The sequence below is a fragment of the Phacochoerus africanus genome, chromosome 1 (assembly GCF_016906955.1).
Source record: "Phacochoerus africanus isolate WHEZ1 chromosome 1, ROS_Pafr_v1, whole genome shotgun sequence".
In the NCBI taxonomy this organism is placed as follows: domain Eukaryota; kingdom Metazoa; phylum Chordata; class Mammalia; order Artiodactyla; family Suidae; genus Phacochoerus; species Phacochoerus africanus.
The window spans coordinates 61,479,116-61,498,022 of record NC_062544.1 but is presented as its reverse complement, the minus strand read 5'-3'; the positions used below and the strand labels follow the sequence as shown (position 1 = coordinate 61,498,022).

General features: G+C 37.8%; 1 protein-coding gene across 3 annotated transcripts in view; it reads right to left on the bottom strand.

The window, feature by feature from the left end:
* ZFR (zinc finger RNA binding protein) overlaps positions 1–18,907 on the bottom strand; it is a 95,653-nt gene that overhangs the window by 64,066 nt on the left and 12,680 nt on the right. For 2 of the 3 annotated variants that reach the window (XM_047767508.1, XM_047767526.1), the window contains exons 3-6: positions 10,428–10,451; positions 8,652–8,934; positions 6,799–6,943; positions 3,950–4,168 (exon numbers count right to left, since the gene is read on the bottom strand). In XM_047767508.1, coding sequence (XP_047623464.1) covers positions 3,950–4,168; positions 6,799–6,943; positions 8,652–8,934; positions 10,428–10,451 — 671 coding nt within the window. The remainder of the gene's footprint in view (positions 1–3,949; positions 4,169–6,798; positions 6,944–8,651; positions 8,935–10,427; positions 10,452–18,907) is intronic. The other variant, XM_047767517.1, reaches the window with a different exon arrangement.

The window sequence follows — 18,907 nt, the reverse complement described above, 5'->3', positions numbered from 1 at the left end:
ATCAACCATACAGAAAGCCCAGCCCAACTAGAAGGAGTTCCTGTCATGGCTCAGTGGTTAGCGAATCCAACTAGGAGCCATGAGGCTGCAGGTTCGATCCCTGGCCTTGCTCAGTGGGTTAAGGAGCTGGCGTTGCCGTGAGCTGTGGTGTAGGTTGCAGACGCGGCTCGGATCCTACGCTGCTGTGGCTCTGGCATAGGCTGGCGGCTACAGCTCTGATTTGACCCCTAGCCTGGGAACCTCCATATGCCATGGGATCGGCCCAAGAAATGGCAAAAAGAACAAAAAAAAAAAAGGCCCAGCCATAGAAGACATTTGTGGACATGTGGATAAATTTATTAGGTAATATTCATGTCTAATTCCTTTTTGTGGTATTTGCACTGTGGCTATATAAAAGAATGTCCCTATTCTTAGGAAATACAGGAGGAAAAATTCCAGGCAATGCAGCAAGTCTCTGCAACTTACAAAACATACTGCTGAACCATTTGAAAAATCTGTTTAAAGAGAAGAGATAAAAGCAAGTATGACAAAATAATAATCAGTGAATCTAGGTAAACATTATTTGCACATCTGTTTTTTTTTTTTTTTGGTCTTTTTAGGGCCGCACCTGAGGCATATGGAGGTTCCCAGGCTAGCGACTGAGTCAGAGCCACAGCTGCCGGCCTGTATCACAGCCACAGCAATGAAGGATCCGAGCTGCATCTGCAACCCACACCACAGCTCACAGCAACGCTGGATCCTTAACCCACTGAGCCAGGCCAGGGATCAAATCTCCGTCCTCATGGATACTAGCTGGGTTTGTTAACTGCTGAGCCACAAAGGGAACTCCTTGTACTCTTTTTTCAACTTTTCTGCAGAATTAAATTTTTTTTAATTTGGGAAAAGCATGAATCAAAGGAATGCCATATCTCTATATTTAGTGAGATGAAAGGACATTCACAATGAAGAAAATAGTTTATATAATAGTGCAGATAAGACAATTTTTTTTTTTTGGTCTTTTTGCCTTTTCTAGGTCCGCTCCTGCTGCATATGGAGGTTCCCAGGCTAGGGGTCGAATCGGAGCTGTAGCCACCAGCCTATGTCATAGCCACAGCAAGGCATGATCCAAGCCATGGCTGCGACCTCCACCACAGCTCATGGCAACGCTGGATCCTTAACCCACTGAGCCAGGTCAGGGATCAAACCTCCATCCTCATGGATACTAGCTGGGTTTGTTAACTGCTGAGCCACAAAGGGAACTCCTTGTACTCTTTTTTCAACTTTTCTGCAGAATTAAATTTTTTTTAATTTGGGAAAAGCATGAATCAAAGGAATGCCATATCTCTATATTTAGTGAGATGAAAGGACATTCACAATGAAGAAAAGAGTTTATATAATAGTGCAGATAAGACAATTTTTTTTTTTTTGGTCTTTTTGCCTTTTCTAGGTCCGCTCCTGCTGCATATGGAGGTTCCCAGGCTAGGGGTCGAATTGGAGCTGTAGCCACCAGCCTATGTCATAGCCACAGCAAGGCATGATCCAAGCCACGGCTGCGACCTCCACCACAGCTCATGGCAACGCTGGATCCTTAACCCACTGAGCCAGGCCAGGGATCGAACCCACAACCTCATGGTTCCTAGTCGGATTCGTTAACCACTGTGCCATGACGGGAACTCCAAGACAAATTCATTAAAAAAAAAAAAAAATCAGGATTTTATTTTATTTTTTTGGCAGCACCTGTGGCATACAGAAATTCCTGGGCCAGGGATCAAACCTGTGCCATAATAGTGACACGCTGGATCCTTAACCACTATGCCATCAAGGAACTCCAAGAAACCATGGTTTTATATAATGCATGTTACCATGGAAGAAAAGTAGACAAAGACATGCACTAAAATGTTAATGGTTAGTGTCTAGGGGTAGATGTTCAGTAGTTTTTTCTCCTTTTTTAATCTAGAGTTTCAAGTTTAAAACGATGTATCAGGTACATAATAAAGCAGTAAATAAAAATAATTATCTTCAGTCTGTGTAAAGTATATTCAAGCAACTGAGAGAGACAAAGGCTGAGAAATAGACAGAAAAGAGACAAGAAGGAGTACATATAAAAGAGAAACACAGAATAGGAAATGATACCATTATATAAACTCCTTATTTTGTTAAAGCTAATACGGATTTAAAAAACTGTCGAGTCAAATTTCACTGAAATAATCCCAATTACAGTTATAACTAGTTAATGAGATAGAAAAAGGCAGAAAAGTTGTATCTGGGCAATCCTGAATGACATATCTAGGAATGATAACATTTCCTCACGTCAGTTCATTTCCACATGGTTGTCTTAATTAACTTACAAATCTGTTTCTACTGCTTCCCTTCTTGAGATCTCCTTTTTGGCAACTTAACTGCTCCTAAGATAAAGACAGACACCACAGCAGACCCTACAAGGCTTTCCACACTGGATTTCCAGCCTCATTTCCTGATATTTACCCCAAATATCCTGTATTCCAGCCACAAAGAACTGTTCACCCCAAATACATCAAGCTTGCCTGAATCATCACTGTATCCCTAGCATCCAGCACAGTATTTAACATAAGAGCTAACAAAAAACAAACCCTTTAATAAGTAAAAGAAAATGTTTAAATTCAGCTAGGCTTCTAACATCTAAGCTACCACAAAATATCAAAAGGTAAGATTAAAATTACTATGTCACCTAAATCTTGCATGAAACAAGACAGCATGCTAAATAAATAAAAAAATGTAAAACAAGCCAGATAGTAGTACAGGGCTAAGTGTCTTCAAAAAAGCCATGTGTGACTTTATTTATTTTTGTCTTTTTAGGGCATCACCTGTGGCATATGGAGGTTCCTAGGCTAGGGGTTGAATCAGAGCTGTAGCCACCAGCCTACGCCACAGCCACAGCCACAGCAGATCCAAGCCACATCTGTGACCTACACACCACAGCTCATGACAACACCAGATCCTTAATCCACTGAGTGAGGCCAGGGATGGAATCTGCATCCTCATGGATACTAGTCCGTTTGTTAACTGCTGAGCCACAACAGGAACTCCCAATGTGTGACTTTAATCACTGCAGTACTACAAAATACCTTAACTAGAAATGAAGAGAGGGGGGCACAGCAAGATTTTAGTGATTATTCTTCTTTAGGGAAAATGTATGATTATTTAAGGAAATTAAAGCTACTCTTTCCTTCAGAGAGATGTATATAACCATCATCCCACAGATATTTATAAAGGTCACCCAGTATTTTCTATCAGATCACTTATTTCTGATAATAAATATGAAGATACAGCAGTTCAAGAGCTGAAATAAACAACAATTTAAATATTTTGTTAATGGTATTTCCTTTTTTTTTTCTTTTTAGGGCCGCACTCAGGGCATATGGAGATTTCCAGGCTAGGGGTTGAATCAGAGCTACACCTGCCAGCCTATGCCACAGCCACGCCAGATCCGAGCCGAGTCTGCAACCTACACCACAGCTACAGAAACCCCGATCCTTAGCCCACTGATCGAGGCCAGGGATTGAACCCACAACCTCATGGTTCCCAGTTGGATTCATTTCCGCTACACCACAACAGGAACTCCATCAATAGTATTTCCTGAAGTTAACCTTGAATTTTCAAATTCATCTGGAAAAGTCAGATAGGAAATGAATACCCAGGTATTCTACAGGGTCATTTATTTTCCCTAATTGCAGTGCTAGGCCCTATCAAACGCCCAAAGAGCATTTTTACATTCTACTAAAATGTCCTGGCTTTTTAAAAAAAAGTATACAACTTAAGAGTATGGTTCACTTGTCACATTATGCACCTGTATTTGTATTAATGACTAACAATTAATTCAATTCTTGCTACTGGCAATAAGATCATTTCATGGAACACAGAAAGTCAGTCAAGACAGTTTCTTAGTGAGTCTCCTAAATGCTTACTCATTTAAACAGTTTATCAGCCTTACCAGAATAAGTAACTGCAGTGGTACTATAAGTAGCACTCTGGGTATAGGATGGCACCACAGTAGCTGCAGCTGCTACTGGCTGTACGGTGGAGGATACAGGATAAATGGAGAAAGTAGTGGTAGCTGGACTTGGTGTGGCTGGTTTTATGGCTGTCACTTGTCGAGTTTGCTGGGCTTGTGTATACTGAGTTGCACCTTGGCTATAACCTGCTTTAGGGGCTAAATTGGGAAAGAGACATCAGAAAATTAGAAAGGTGAACCACTACAGTTACTGTACCAATATCCTAGAAAAAAATAAATGTAACATCATTAACTGTAAATTCTTTGCTAGTAATTTCTTCTTGGTAAAAGGGGTAAAATTCTTATTACCAATGGAACAAAATATAACATCTCTATAATTTACTATCCCTTCCCAGATGCTTTTTACATATTTGTAAATATGTAACTGGCACTTTGTCAAAACTTACCACTAACTGAAATATCAGCACTAGTTAAAACAAGTTATTAATAATTAAAGTTTTTAAAAAGGAGGTGTGTGTGTGTGTACTTAGTCTAGTCAGTCTACTTGAGGGTTATGCCTAGTATGGGACAAGAAGAGAAGCGTCTCAAAGTATAATGTAAGTCACAGTAAAATTTTCAATGTTAAATTACATGGAACTTATTAATATACCACATAGTGAAGTTTGATCTAATTACAACCGACAAAGAGCTACTGACTCAATTCTTCAAATGTCAATAGCTTAAATGTAGCCATTCTTCTTTTTTTGGGGCGGTGGGCTGTACCCATGGCATATGGAAGTTCCCAGGCCAGGGATCAAACCTGTGCCACAGTAGCAACCCAAACCACTGCAGTGACAATGCTGTTCCTTAACCTGCTGCACCACAAGGAAACTCCAAGCGCAGCTCTTCTTAAATGGCTACCATTAATGTTTCTGCTAAACTTTTTATTGCCTTTGACCATATTAAAACAAATGTAGGAATTACCATTGTGGCTCGGTGGATTAAGGGATTGATTGGTGATGACACAGATTTTGATCCCTGGCCTGGCTCAGTGGGTTAAGGATCTGGTGTTTCTGTAAGCTGAAGCACAGGCTAAAGCTGCAGCTCTGATTTGACTCCTAGTTCGGGAACTTCCATATGCTTCAGGTGCAGGCATATTAAAAAAAAAAAGTATATTCTAAGAATGTTATGAGTTTTATTACCACTAAATTAATAATAAATCTTTTATTAAATGATATTAATGATTACTAAAGCATACAAATATAATTTTCTGAGAAAGGCCCAAACACCAAGGGCCAAATTCATTTTATGCTCAGTTAAGTAAAGGTATTTTAAATAAATAACAGTTGAGAGTGTATCTATACATAGTATGAAATTTGATCCCAACAACATACAGATGAGTACATTTTACCAAAAAAACCCCTATGTCCAAGCGCTAAGTGATTTACAAAAGTCACATAGTTGATATCAGAGCTTAAACTATATTAAGGTCTTCTGACTCTTAGATAATTCAGTACTCTTAAGCAAAATCTAACTCTGGTAATTAACCAAAAGATCATTATAGTTTACGGTACCCACAAAAAATCAAACAAGAGACTAAGCAAAGTCAGGGTCATTATAATTCAAAATATTTTTAAACCATTTTTAAGGGACTCATAAAATCAATCTTAGAACTAAAAGTACCCCAGAAAGATCTGAATCTACTATCTTATTCGCAAGTAAGAAAACAGAGATGAAATGATGTAAAAATCACTTGCCCATGTTAGTGGTAGTGACAGTGCTAGAAACCAATTCCAGTCTATTCTAATCTAAGGCTCTATCTATACTCTCATGGTCCTTCAAAAATGATTAAAATAAAGGAGTTGCCCACTTTTCAGAAATAAGAGGGGTTTATTTTAAAAGTTTTCAATTATATCTCCATGAAAAATCCATCTTTAAAGACTACAAATATATAGGCTTCTTTCCAAACAAAACACTTTCCGCATTCAAATCATTAATATATGCCGTAATATCAGCAGCTGGTAATAGAACCAACTGTTATTATCAGAGAAAGAGGAATGAAAAATATGGGTCCACAAAATGGAAACTATACCAGGGTCTCCACTGGTTACAAAAGCAGTCAGCAGTTATGTTCTGGGCATTCTGGCAAAGAGAAGAAGGTGGCCAGAAGTTATTGCCACAACCTTTTCTTTTTCTTCTTTTTTTTAAATAAGTTTTTTTGGTGTATAGGTGACTTACAATGTTGTGTTAGTTTGAGGTATACAGCAAAGTGAATCAACCATAAACATATACATACATATCCATTCTTTTCCAGATTTCTTCCCCTATATAAGCTATCACAGAGTATAGAATAGTTTCCCCCAAGTGCCATAGTTTTCCCCGAATGCCACAACTTCCTTTGTATAGTTTATTTCAGCAGGAAAGAACTATAAGCTGAAGACCAGATATAAAATACATTTCCAGGAGGGAAGGAAGTGAATTGCCTCTATGGTCTTCTCCCTTTGATTCAAAGGCATTCTTCTTGCAGAGAAAGAGAAGGCTATAACTAAAACCTGGCTTTCCTTTTTTTGATTTTTCAATTACACCCTGTGGCATATGGAAGTTCCCAGGCCAGGGATTGAATCCAAGCCGCAGTTGCAACCTATGCCACAGCTGCAGCAATGCCAGATCCTTAACTCACTGTGCAGGGCTGGGGATCAAACCTGTGCTGCACCAGAGCAAGAACTCCTAGAACCTGGCTTTCAAGGTAATGTAACACGAGTCTAGATGGATTGAAAAGCATATCTTCGCTAAAAATATGTTTGAATAATTATGTTTCAAGTGTACAATGAAAACATGTTAAAACCCACCTGTCTGATAGTAGGTCTCAGCAACAGAAGGCTGAGGCTGGGCAGCAGCAGCTACAGCAGCAGCAGTCGCTGTTGGTTGTTGGTAGTACTGCTTACTATCATAAGCTACAGCAGGAGCTGTGGATCTTACATATGAGTATGAGTCCTAAAGAAAGAGAATGAAAGAAAATCTTGCTATGAGTGAAGTGACAGGGGAAAAAAACCCTCATCTTTAGTATATAAAAAACACAGTAAAGGAAAACAAAAATCTAAATATCTATGAAGGTAGATGAAAGATTCAAAATCAATACAAAGGGTATTCATTTTGGACTTAATCAAATAAGGTCAAAACCACTTTAAGCAGCATGCTTAACTTTTACAATCGGAAAAACTATCAAAATATTTAAAAATATGTATTGATTAAAAAATTTAATTTTCTTGAAAAATTTCATCTGCCTTAAAGATGGAACGCACAGTAAAGAAAACCTAGGTGTTCTAAGCTTTGTGACTGCTTCAACTTTCTTTTCACTCTTCCTTATTTACTATCATTTATTACACTTGATCTTAGCCAAAAGGCCGAGAAGCGATTACTATCATTTATTAACATAATGAAGAGTAGGAGCTTCCAGGTGGAGGAAAGGGGAACAGAGGTTCCAAGGGAAAGGAACACCAATACCCTATTAAAAACAATGACATTCCTTATCTTTTGTCTCTGGACATAAAATAACCACACATGTCAAAGGAATTCCAAGTTTAGTAACTTGCTAAATATTAATGGCAAATACTAATACTGCTGATTCATATGTCAATTTCTTAGTTAACAAAATAAATTTCTGTATTTTAGAAAGAATTTTTAAAAACCACGCAAAGTCCAGAAGGACCAAAGTTTAAAAAACAAATCCTAAACACAAACAAAAAAATGGGTTAAAGAACTCGGGCCAAATTTAATTAAATAAGCAAGTAGTAATTTAGTACTATATCAGACATAAAGAGAATTATATATTATTAAAATAGAAATTAGTCCTTTATGTCCCCATAAACCTAGCAATTATGATTTAAGAGCAGGATTGGGAGTTCCCATCGTGGCTTAGTGGTTAATGAATCTGACTAGGAACCATGAGGTTGCAGGTTCGATCCCTGGCCTTGCTCAGTGGGTTAAGGATCTGGCGTCGCCGTGAGCTGTACTGTAACCTGCAGATGTGGCTCAGATTCCGAGTTGCTGTGGCTGTGACATAGGCCAGTGGCTACAGCTCTGATTAGACCCCTAGCCTCAGAACCTCAATATGCCGAGGGAATGGCCCTAGAAAAGGCAAAAAAGACAAAAAAAAAAAAGAGCAGGATCAATTTCTGTTCAATATCAATAAAGAACACCTTGAGGAGAAGAATGCATACCTAGGCAAAAGAATTTCCATCTTTGTAAAGTTTCAAGAAAGCACTATGTAGTCTGTTTGTCCTACATAGCTCAGGATCATGGTTCTCAAATAGGAGACATAAGAGTGTTCCAAGTGGATAAAGAATGGCACAGTAAAACAATGAGCAGAAGATCCTGCATGACTTAATTTTTCTCAAAAAGTTAGAATAAAAACAAAATATTTAATCAGTAAATATTATTATTTTTTTTTAACTAAAGCAAACTTAGATATGGAATGGAGTGGAATGGGCTGAGGGATTACTAGTATAAAATTCACTGCAAGGAAACTCAATGCTTGGAATATGCCCCCAAATTACAGAGGAATACACATTCGTTTTTCTCTATCATTAGAGGTACATTTTGGAAGACCCGAGTTTCAGAGGTATTGGCTTGGACATTAACATTAAACATTAACAGCACTGAAAATGTATGTTAAGGCTAATGAAACTAGCAGTTTTCTTACCTGGTAGTTTTGTGTAGTAGCTGGGGGTGGTGGTGGAGGTGCTTCTTGTTGCCTCTGGGTATAACCATAGTCAGTTGCTGTGTGTGCAGTGGGGTAACCTCCATAAGCAGCAGCTGTTGCAGCAGCTGCAACAGCTACTGGAGCAGGCCTGGCAACTGCAACTGTGGCGGCTGCTGGTGCATAGGCAGCAGTAACTGTGTGAGCAGCTACTGGAGCCTGATGGACAGTGTAGCTAGCAACTGTAGTTGGATGGGAGTAGGCTACACCCGAAGCTGGCTGCTGGCTATATTGTGGAGCAAAAGAATAAACATAAAACAATTTAATTTTAAAATGTAGGTGTTTAATCAACTTAAATCAAAAGCACATTTTCCAGTAATTTAATACAAAGGAGCAAGTAGTTGAGCTGAATAAACCACCTAATCAGTACCCTATTTGTTATTGTTGCATAATTTTCATTTCTAAATCTCAATAAATTAGATAGTCACACATTATGTTTCAGATCAAAGATTGCATCACAAAGCAGGGAGGACAAACTGGGACAAGAAGCAGTATTAGAAAGAAAAGAAAAAACTGATCAAACTAGGAATTTTAAAAAGTATTATTGTATATAAAGTTCTTTATTATGTTCTACAGTTTTTTTTTTTAAAAAAAACTCTACGAAGAATTTATATTAAGAAAAATACTGTAACTCTAGCTATGGAAAATATTTAAGGTAGAAACTATTACTGAGATGACTAAGAAATACTTCTGACACTCTGAAGGCAGTGGTTCTCAACTGGGGGAGATTTTGCCCTCCAGGAGACATCTGGCCATGTCTGGAGATACGGAGATACTTCTGATGGTCAAACTGCAGAGGAAGAGGTGGTGATGTGTGCTACTAGTATTTAGTGGGTAGAGGCCAGGGTGTTATTACATATCCTATTAAAGGACAGCTATCCATAACAAAGAATTATCCAAAGAATGTCAACAGTGCTGAGAAGTCCTGCTCTAGGGTACAGAATTTACAATGGAAAAATCTATTATTGTAATACATTTTTCCAGATTATAGGCAGCAATTCAATATAAACATTTCTTTTTCTCTTAAAAACATAGCACGTGTTGCAAAAGGAGACCTAAATCAGGAGCTTTGCAATCATAACCATTTAAACCTCAAAGAGATAAACATTTTCCAAAACTATCGATCAAAAGAATATTAAGCTAAAATTCTTAAAATAACATTTAAGTTTTAAGTTTGGAGCCTATGTTACATAAAACCAGGCCCAGAGATGTTAGCATACGAAACATTTTTGTTGTTTTAAGTTCTCTGATTAAGTAACACATTCACAATCACACTTGCTAAATAACTCTGTATTACTAAGGCAGAAATGCCTTCTGAAAAAAGAGAAAGCCCCAGCAGTTATTTAGTTGGCAGGTTTTAGGTGACCATAAGTTTTAATATGAGCCAACAGTTAAGAATAGCTAAGGAAAAAAAATACCTGACATAAGCTGAAGCTGAACTAATAAACTAGTTTCTGATTCATGGGTTATGGTACAAGGTATTCTTCACTAGTATGTACAATATCATAAAAATATGGCACAGAATTAAAATTTGAGGCCATCATACTTTAACTGTATTATGGAAAACATTGATAATTAGGATGTGTTCAAAGGGAGTCAATATGAAGTTTTTAAGTATGGGTATTATTTCATACAAAAAGTAGAGGACCTGAGGACATTCAGTCTAGAAAAGGTGACCTTGGAAGATATGACAGCTGCCTTCTAATAGAAGAGACTTACTCCATGCTGCTCCAGAGAACAGAACTAGAACCAATGGATGGAAGGGTGGCAGATTTCAGCCCAATATGAAAAAGAAAAAAAAACAAAAACTTAGAACAGAGTCCAAAGAAACTCTTAAAATTTCTATTTGGATGAGGTTTTCCACATTTTGATATTAAAATTAGCTAACAATTTCTACATATATGCCAATTCTAAGATATGAAAAGGGAAGTTTATATTGTAATAGTGAGAAATTGGTTTGGGAATTGACATTTTCTATGGATAATTTGATATTTTCTATGGATAATTCCACATTCTTAAGAAAAAGTCCAATAACATATACTTCTTCAAAATTCCTAGAACTGAGAAAAAGAATTATGTTTAAAATATAAATATAGCAGTTCTGTGTATTGTATTTAACATTTACTGATAAAATTTTGTACATACAGGCTATTACATAGGAGAGATTATCATTATGTAAAAATTCAGACAGTCTTTAATTCCTATACTGTTTCCATTCATACCACTGCTCTTTAATGAACATCTGTTTCCATTTCTTGGTCCCCAAAACATGTCTTACTGGACGAAAAGCAAAAGTGGGGATATAGAACAGGAGTGTCAAGTACACTAGGCAGGCAATTTGACTTATACAAACTCTGATTCTTAAAAGTCCCTGTGGAGTTCCCGTTGTGGCGCAGCAGAAACGAAGAACCATGGTTCCTAGTTCCAGAAACTAGGAACCATGAGGTTGCGGGTTCAATCCCTGGCCTCGCTCGGTGGATTAATGATCTGGCGTTGCTGTGATTGTGGTGTAGGCCCAGCAGATGTAGCCCCTAGCCTGGGAACTTTCATATGCTGTGGGTGTGGCCCTAAAAAGCAAAAAAAAAAAGTCCATATGACTCAGGAAGGGATGACCTTGCACTCTAGTTCATGCCTACTGTCCCTGGCATAATTATTAATAACATTCTCACTCTCCTATGTATCTCAGTTTAAACAATAAATTTTAGCTACCCTTCCCAGGAACCATAAAAAAGATGCCAGTGCATTTAGCAATTACCATATATATTCCCATAGCTCCCTAACCTAGCTCTGCTCTGTATAGCCAGGTCCCTAGCATCACCTGGGCTGGAACCACATTCTCTACTAAAACATCATGAAAAATGATGATCCAGTCCCAGTTCTCAGGGGGTCAAAGGCTAGGGCAGTTGACTGCAGCTCAGAATAAAAGATTCTCTGGTTTGTTATCTCAAACCCATCAGGGAAATTCTCTTCCAACTTCAGTTATCTTTAGAAAAACTGACTTTTACATGACGTAGATGATCAGACTCAACTATACTAATTCAATTAAATATCAGGTAGTTAAGCCTAAATAAATTACTTTTTATAAATTCAGGTCAAGTTCATATTAGTTTACACAAAATTAGTCTTAAGTTGAAATAGTTCAAATCAAGGTTTTTGCCTACAGTGTGAGAATAAAAGGTGTTAAATTATACCTCTACGTAAAATGTAAGACAACTGTGTCTTTAAATTATTTCTTAAATAAAACAGGATATAAATTACAAATACAAATATTGTGCCATCAAAAAATATTTGTAAAGTATAAGATTTTTGTTTACTAAGCATCCAGTAGAGCAGAGGTTTTTATTTCAGTTTTAAACTGGGACAAAATCAATAACAAATCATGAACAAACATATAAAAACAACATGGGTGGAGTTCCCTTATGGTGCAACAGGCTAAGGATCCAGCGTTGTCACTGAAAAGGCTCAGGTCTCTACTGTGGCACGGGTTCCATCCCTGGCCTGCAAACTTTCCACATGCCATGGATGAGGCCAAAAAACGAAAAACAACATGGGTAAGAAAGTTTAAGAAACAATCAGACATACAATGGAAGCGTATTTCTCTTGGGGTGGGGAAAGAAAAAAGTATTTAGGAAATTATTAATATTAAAGAGAAAAAAACAAAACAAAACAAAACAAAAAAACCCTTTATATTTCTGACTTAAGCAGAAGGTTAATGGTCAGGTCAGTTCCCCATCTGCTTACCAAAAAGTGAAGGCAGCCAGAAGCCTTACCAAAATAAATAGTTAGTCAAAACCACCAGAGGTTTAAAGACAGCCTACTATGAACTGCAAAAGAAAGGAGATAAGAATTTTTAAAAACTCTTAATTTGTATCCATAAAACAAGAGCTTTACACTAGTTAGAAGATAAAGTTGAAAAACACAGACAAGATAAAGATATGAAAACTATAAAAGAAAAGAGAAAGGATAAATATAGGAGGTCTAATATTTAATAAGAAGGAATTCTGAAGAAAAGAAATAAAGCAGATAGTAGAAATTAAGAAATAAAATTTCTGGAGTTCCCGTTGTGGCTCACTGGGTTAAGAACCAGACTAGTCTCCATGAGGATGCAGGTTCAACCCCGGGTCTACGTCATTGTGTTAAGGATCCCACGTTGCCACAAGGGGCAGCAGGTCACAGATGCAGCTTGTTTGCTATGACTGTGGCACAGGCCAGCAGCTCCGATTCAACTCCCTAGCCCGGGAACTTCCATATGTTGCAAGTGCAGCCCTAAAGAGGAAAAAAGAGAAAAAAAGAAATGGAAATTTGCCACTCTTGAAGAGAGGTACATATTTTCAAATTCAAAGGTCTAGAGAGTAGAAAATAGACATATAGCATCTCATAATCTCAAGACAAAAAATGATCCTTTAAATCTCCAGAGAGAGAAACAGGTCACCTACATAAAACTAAATGAAAATCAGACACTGCTAACACTAGTGGCTGGAAAACTACAGGGTAATGTCTTCAAAATTCAAGGGAAAAAATGATTATTAATGTAGAATTCTGTACCCAGCTGAACTATTAAAGCAGAATAAAGGTTTTTTTTTTTAAGACATTCAAGGTCTGAAGGAGTTCACCTCCTGTATGTCTTTTCCTTAGGAAGCTACATGAAAACATACTTCAGCAAAAAATAAGCCAAGAAAAAACCACGGGATCCACAAACAGTGGATTTTAAACTCAGGAGAGAGATGAAAGCCCAGGTCAGCAGCTATACAGCAGGCCAAGAAAGGTAGTGAGTTTGAGACTAGAATCAAAGGAAGGACAGAAGCCTCCAAGAGAAAGGTGTCAAGGAAAACAGAAGATTGGACAATAAACAGTAAACCAGGAGCCTGGAAAATTTTCATGGAATAATCAAAACACCAAGAAGATTTGGGTGAAAAAAAAGGTAATGAAAGATCTCAGGAAATATTGAACTGCTCAAGAAAATTCATGATCACAGTTTAGTAATTAGTAGGGTATAAAAAAGGAAAAATCCATTTGACCTTGAGATTCTCTATTAAGTGATATGGGGTTGTAAAAATGAAACACATTAGAAATCTTATAATCAGAGAACAGTACTTGGCTCCGAAATAAAAACTATTTAGTCATAATAATGAAACAGTTTCTGATTTTAAGTTTTAGAATCAACCTAAATCACAGAAGATAAGCCATAACTACAGAACACAATGCAAATGCTATCACAAGGAAAACTATAGCTAATTTGGGGGATGGGTGGAGAAAGAGGGAAATAAAGCACAAGAGTTTCAAGATTCTTAGAGAGTACCAAGATACTGTTTACCTTTGATGAAAGAAGAATTAGAGTGTATTGTTTGAACTAAGAGAAACAGGCATACCACTGAATCTGGGAGGAGAAATGATAAGCATGAGAGTATGTAATAAACCCTAACCATGATTGTAAAAACTCAAAATATAATACACAATGTTGATGAATTAAGACCTAAAAGAGAAGCATACTATTTAGTGTTAGGAAGGTTAAAAATAAAACCAAAATGCTTTAAAGGTGGGAGTCCCTAGGAAGTAGAATTGGGAGGCAGAGAGAAAGAAAATAGGGCAATGTTGTTTTCATTAAGCCCTTCTATATTTTAAATTAATTCATGCTTTACTCTGGAGGTGGAGGACCGGGAAACATAAAGGTATCAGAATTCTCAATCTGGCAACTTGAATGACTAACAAACCAACCCCAAATTTAAATGTTCTTTTCTAGTTACCCAACACAACTCTAATATCTACATTTCTGGCCTCGACCCTAACCTATATCCAACTCTGGGCCTGTCTTTAAGTGCTTTCAAATTCCATTAATATGACCTGGCTTTACATTATAGTGACTACTGAAAGTAAAATAATTTATGTGTACACACAAAGTGGCATTTGGTAATAGGGAAAACATTTCTATACCGCCTTTAGTTTCTATACAATGACGGTTCTCAAAATGTGATCCAAGGACCACTATGGGTCCCTCAGACTGTTTCAGAGGGTCCAGGAGGTTGGCTCTCCCTTTTCAATTACAGACTGCCTTCATATATTTTAATCCTAACAATTTACTGCAAACACTAAATGCATAAGCAGATATGAGGCTATACCCATCTTAGTCGAGATATTAAAAAGATTTGCAGGAGTCCTCTTGTAGAGCAGGAGTTAAAGATCCAGTGTTGTCACTGCAGTGTCTTAGGCTGCCACTGTGGTGTGGGTTCAATTCCTGGCTTGGAAACTTCCACATGCTGTGGGCAAGGCCAAAAAAAAAAAAAAAATTTGTAGAAATGTAAAAGAATGCTTCTCATCTCTCATTTCACTACTTTTTCACTGATTAGAATACAGTTATCTTTCACAAAAAAAATTTTTGATTAGCATGTAGCAATTGTACTACTATTTTAAAATAATTTAATAAATATTTTTAAAATTTCTAATATAGTGTGTGTGTATATATGCACATATATATATATATTCATACATATGTACACATATATATATTTATATTTTTTTGGCCACACCTACAGCATGCAGAAATTGTAGGAACAGGGACTGAACTCAAGCCACAGCAGTGACAATGCCAGACCCTTAATGGCTAGGCCACCAGGGAACTCCTTTAATATAGTAAATATAATCCACATAAACAAAGCTCTTTGGGTTTTCAATAGTTAGAAGGGTCTCAAACCAAAAAGCTCAAGAACCACCATTTTATGATAAACAGCATCAACTGTAATAGTCTGTAATAGTACTCACTGTTCATTTTTCTGCTCTTATTACCCCTTTAAGCAAAATTCTGTCTTTTAACAGAGAAAGAGTGTGATGATCTATATGAAAAAAGAATCTGAAAAAGAATGGATGTGTGTATATGTATAGTTGAATTACTCTGCTATATAGCAGAAATTATTGCAACACTGTAAATCAGCAATACTTCAAAAAAACTTTAAAAAATGAAAAACAAAACAAAACAAAAAAAAACCAAATCACTCAACTCCTAATTAAAAAACAAAAACCAACAAAACCCAGAGAAACAGTATTTGTTCTCAGGTAAGATGAGCAGTGCATGAGTGGCCAGAGCCCCGAGTCTATTGCCTACGGCTGTTAGTAGTCTTATCTAGGGCTCCAAATCTCCTCTCAGATTACCCAGTGTGCTGCTGTACAAATATCATTTTCTGTGTTAGAAGAGATATGAAAGACATTGGGAAATAATGGCTCAGAACTATGGAACTCCTACAAGAAACCAACTGGTGAATTAGGAGGAAAAAAACCAGCCCCGGAGTTCCTGACGTGGCTCAGTGGTTAACAAATCCTACTAGGAACCATGAGGTTGCAGGTTCGATCCCTGGCCTTGCTCAGTGGATTGAGGATCCAGCATTGCCATGAGCTGTGGTGTAGGTTGCAGACACGGCTCGGATCCCGAGTTGCTGTGGCTCTGGCGTAGGCCAGTGGCTACAGCTCTGATTCGACCCCTAGCCTGGGAACCTCCATATGCCACAGGAGCAGCCCAAGAAATGGCAAAAAGACAAAACAAAACAAAAAACCAGCCCCCTTTAAGGGAGAACACTAAGGAAACTTTCCAGTCTCAATCTGGCTCTGGGTAAAGGAGAGAAGTCCCCCCTGAAAATTCTTAACCACAAGCAAGCATGCTCCTAATGTGGGCTCTAGAATTCATATTACCTGACCAGGAAAAGCCAAGCAAAGTCGTTAATGTCTCTCTAGGCTGACAGTCCATCCAGGTGCCACAAAATGTACATTCTTCTCTAAAGCTACAATGCTCCAAGAAAGAGAGGACTTCAATCAAAAATCACAACAAAATCCAGGGAGTTCCAGTTGTGGCTCAGCAGTAATGAACCCAACTAGGATCCATGAGGATGCCCTGGCCTAGCTCAGTGGGTTAAGGATCTGATGTTGCCATGAGCTGTGGTGTAGGTCGCAGATACAGCTTAGACACTGAGTTGCTATGGCTGTGGTGTAGGATGGCAGCTATAGCTCCTATTTGATCCCTAGCCTGGAAACTTCCATATGCCACACGTGCGGCCCATAAAAGCAAAAATAAATGAATAAATAGTGTTCTCCATTTGAAAAAAAAAATTACAACGAAACCCATAAAGAAACAGGATGCTATAATAAGAATTTGCAGAATTAAAAAAAAAACAAAAACCAAAAATTGAGGCATTCTCTCATGGCACAGTGGGTTAAGGTTCTGATGTCATCGCTGCAGCAGCTTGAGTTGCTGCTGCGGCTCAGGTTCAATCCCCGGCAAAATACACAATAAGTACACTTAAAGGAGCAAAGAGACTATTAAAACCAAGGGCAAGAATTAAGAGTTCAATCAAAAACAATCAGATCAATTTAAAAAAAAACAACAGAGAGTTCCCCAGTGGCTCAATGGGTTAAGGATCTGGTATTGTCACTGCTGTGTCAAGGGTTGCTGCTGTGGTGCAGGTCTGATCCCTGGCCCCAGGAATTTCTGCATGCCACAGGCACAGACAAAATAAATGAATGAGCAAATAAATAAAGAGAACTTGCAGAGATGAAATATAGTATATAAAAACTATAATCAGAAACTCAGAAAGGCATCACTCAGATTATAAACATAGCTGGCAAAAAAACAAAAACAAAAACCTATACCCAGAACATACACATAGAGATCAAAGACATTAAAGAGGTTAAAAGACCAAGAGGAGGAGTTCCCGTCATGGCTCAGTAGAAACAAATCTGGCTAGTATCCATGAGGACACAGGTTCAATCCCTGGCCTCGCTCAGTGGGTTAAAGATCCAGCATTGCTGTGAGCTGTGGTGTAGGTCGCAGACGTGGCTTGGGTCCTGTGTGGCTGTGGCGTGGGCCACATGGGCCTTGGGTGCAGCACTAAGAAGATAAAAAGACCAAAAAAAAAAAAAAAAGACGAAGAGGAAAGAATAAAAAATGGTAACTTACAAATCATTGGAGTTGAAAATAAAGAAAAAGAATGAGAGGGAGTTCCTGTTGTGGCACCGTGGAAACGAATCCGACTAGGACCTCAAGGTTGGGGGTTCGATCCCTGGCCTCATTCAGTGGGTTAAGGATCTGACATTGCCATGAGCTGTGGTGTAGGTTGCAGATGCAGCTCAGATCTGATGTTGCTGTGGCTGTGGTGTAGGCCGGCAGCTGTAGCTCCGATTGTACCCCTAGCCTGGGTTATCTCCATATGCCACAGGTGTGGCCCTAAAAGCAAAGAAAACAAAAAGAAAAAGAATGAGAGAGGAAACATCTAAATCAGATGTGTGAAATTTCCCACAACTAATGAAAGATAACAATCCTCAGATCCAGGAGCCCCAACAAACCCCAAGTAGGATTAAATAAGGAATCCTCAATAAGATATATCTGAATGAAACTATAAACACCAAAGAGAGAGAAGCACTAGCAGCTTGAAGAAAAAAATTCCCTAGAGACTAAATGATGACTTCTCAAGAATGAGAAAGATAAAATGAAGATATTTTGAGATTAAAAAACAAAACAAAACCCTGTTATTAGTAGATCCACACTAAAGGACATTCTCAAAGATTTACTTTAAGAAGAATGAAAATGATCTCAGAATGAATGGATGTTAAGTTAAAAAAAGTGGTAAATATCAAGGCAATTTAAATAATCACTGGCTATATAAAATAATTTTGTCCAACAATGGTTGTAGGATTAAAAAAATCTAACACAATAGTACAACAAAAGCACAAAAATCAGGAGGGGACTCATCAAAGTTAAAGCATTTTAAGTCCTACTATTACTTAAGAGAGTAAAGATAATGATTTTAGTCTAAGTGAAATATTCATGCTAAACCTCTAGAGGAACTTCAGAATAGGACAGATGCAGAATTTTTCATTTCTGACCGTGAAAGGGAAGGAGGGGAAAAAGTCTCAATCAAGAAAACATTAAGGCCTTAACAGAACATTGTAAATCAACTATAGTTAAATAAAAATTTAAAAAAAAAAAAAAAAAAGGCATGCCAAAAAAAACTAAGGAGTTTCTGTTGTGGCTCAGTGGTAATGAAGCTGACTAGTATCCATGAGGATGTAGGTTTGATCCCTGGCCTTGCTCAGTGGGTTAAGGATCTGGTGTTTCTATGAGCTGTGATGCTGGTTGCAGACATGGCTCAGATCTGGCATTGCTGTGGCTGTGGGTATAGGCCAGCAGCTGCAGCTCCAATTTGAACCCCTTGCCTCGG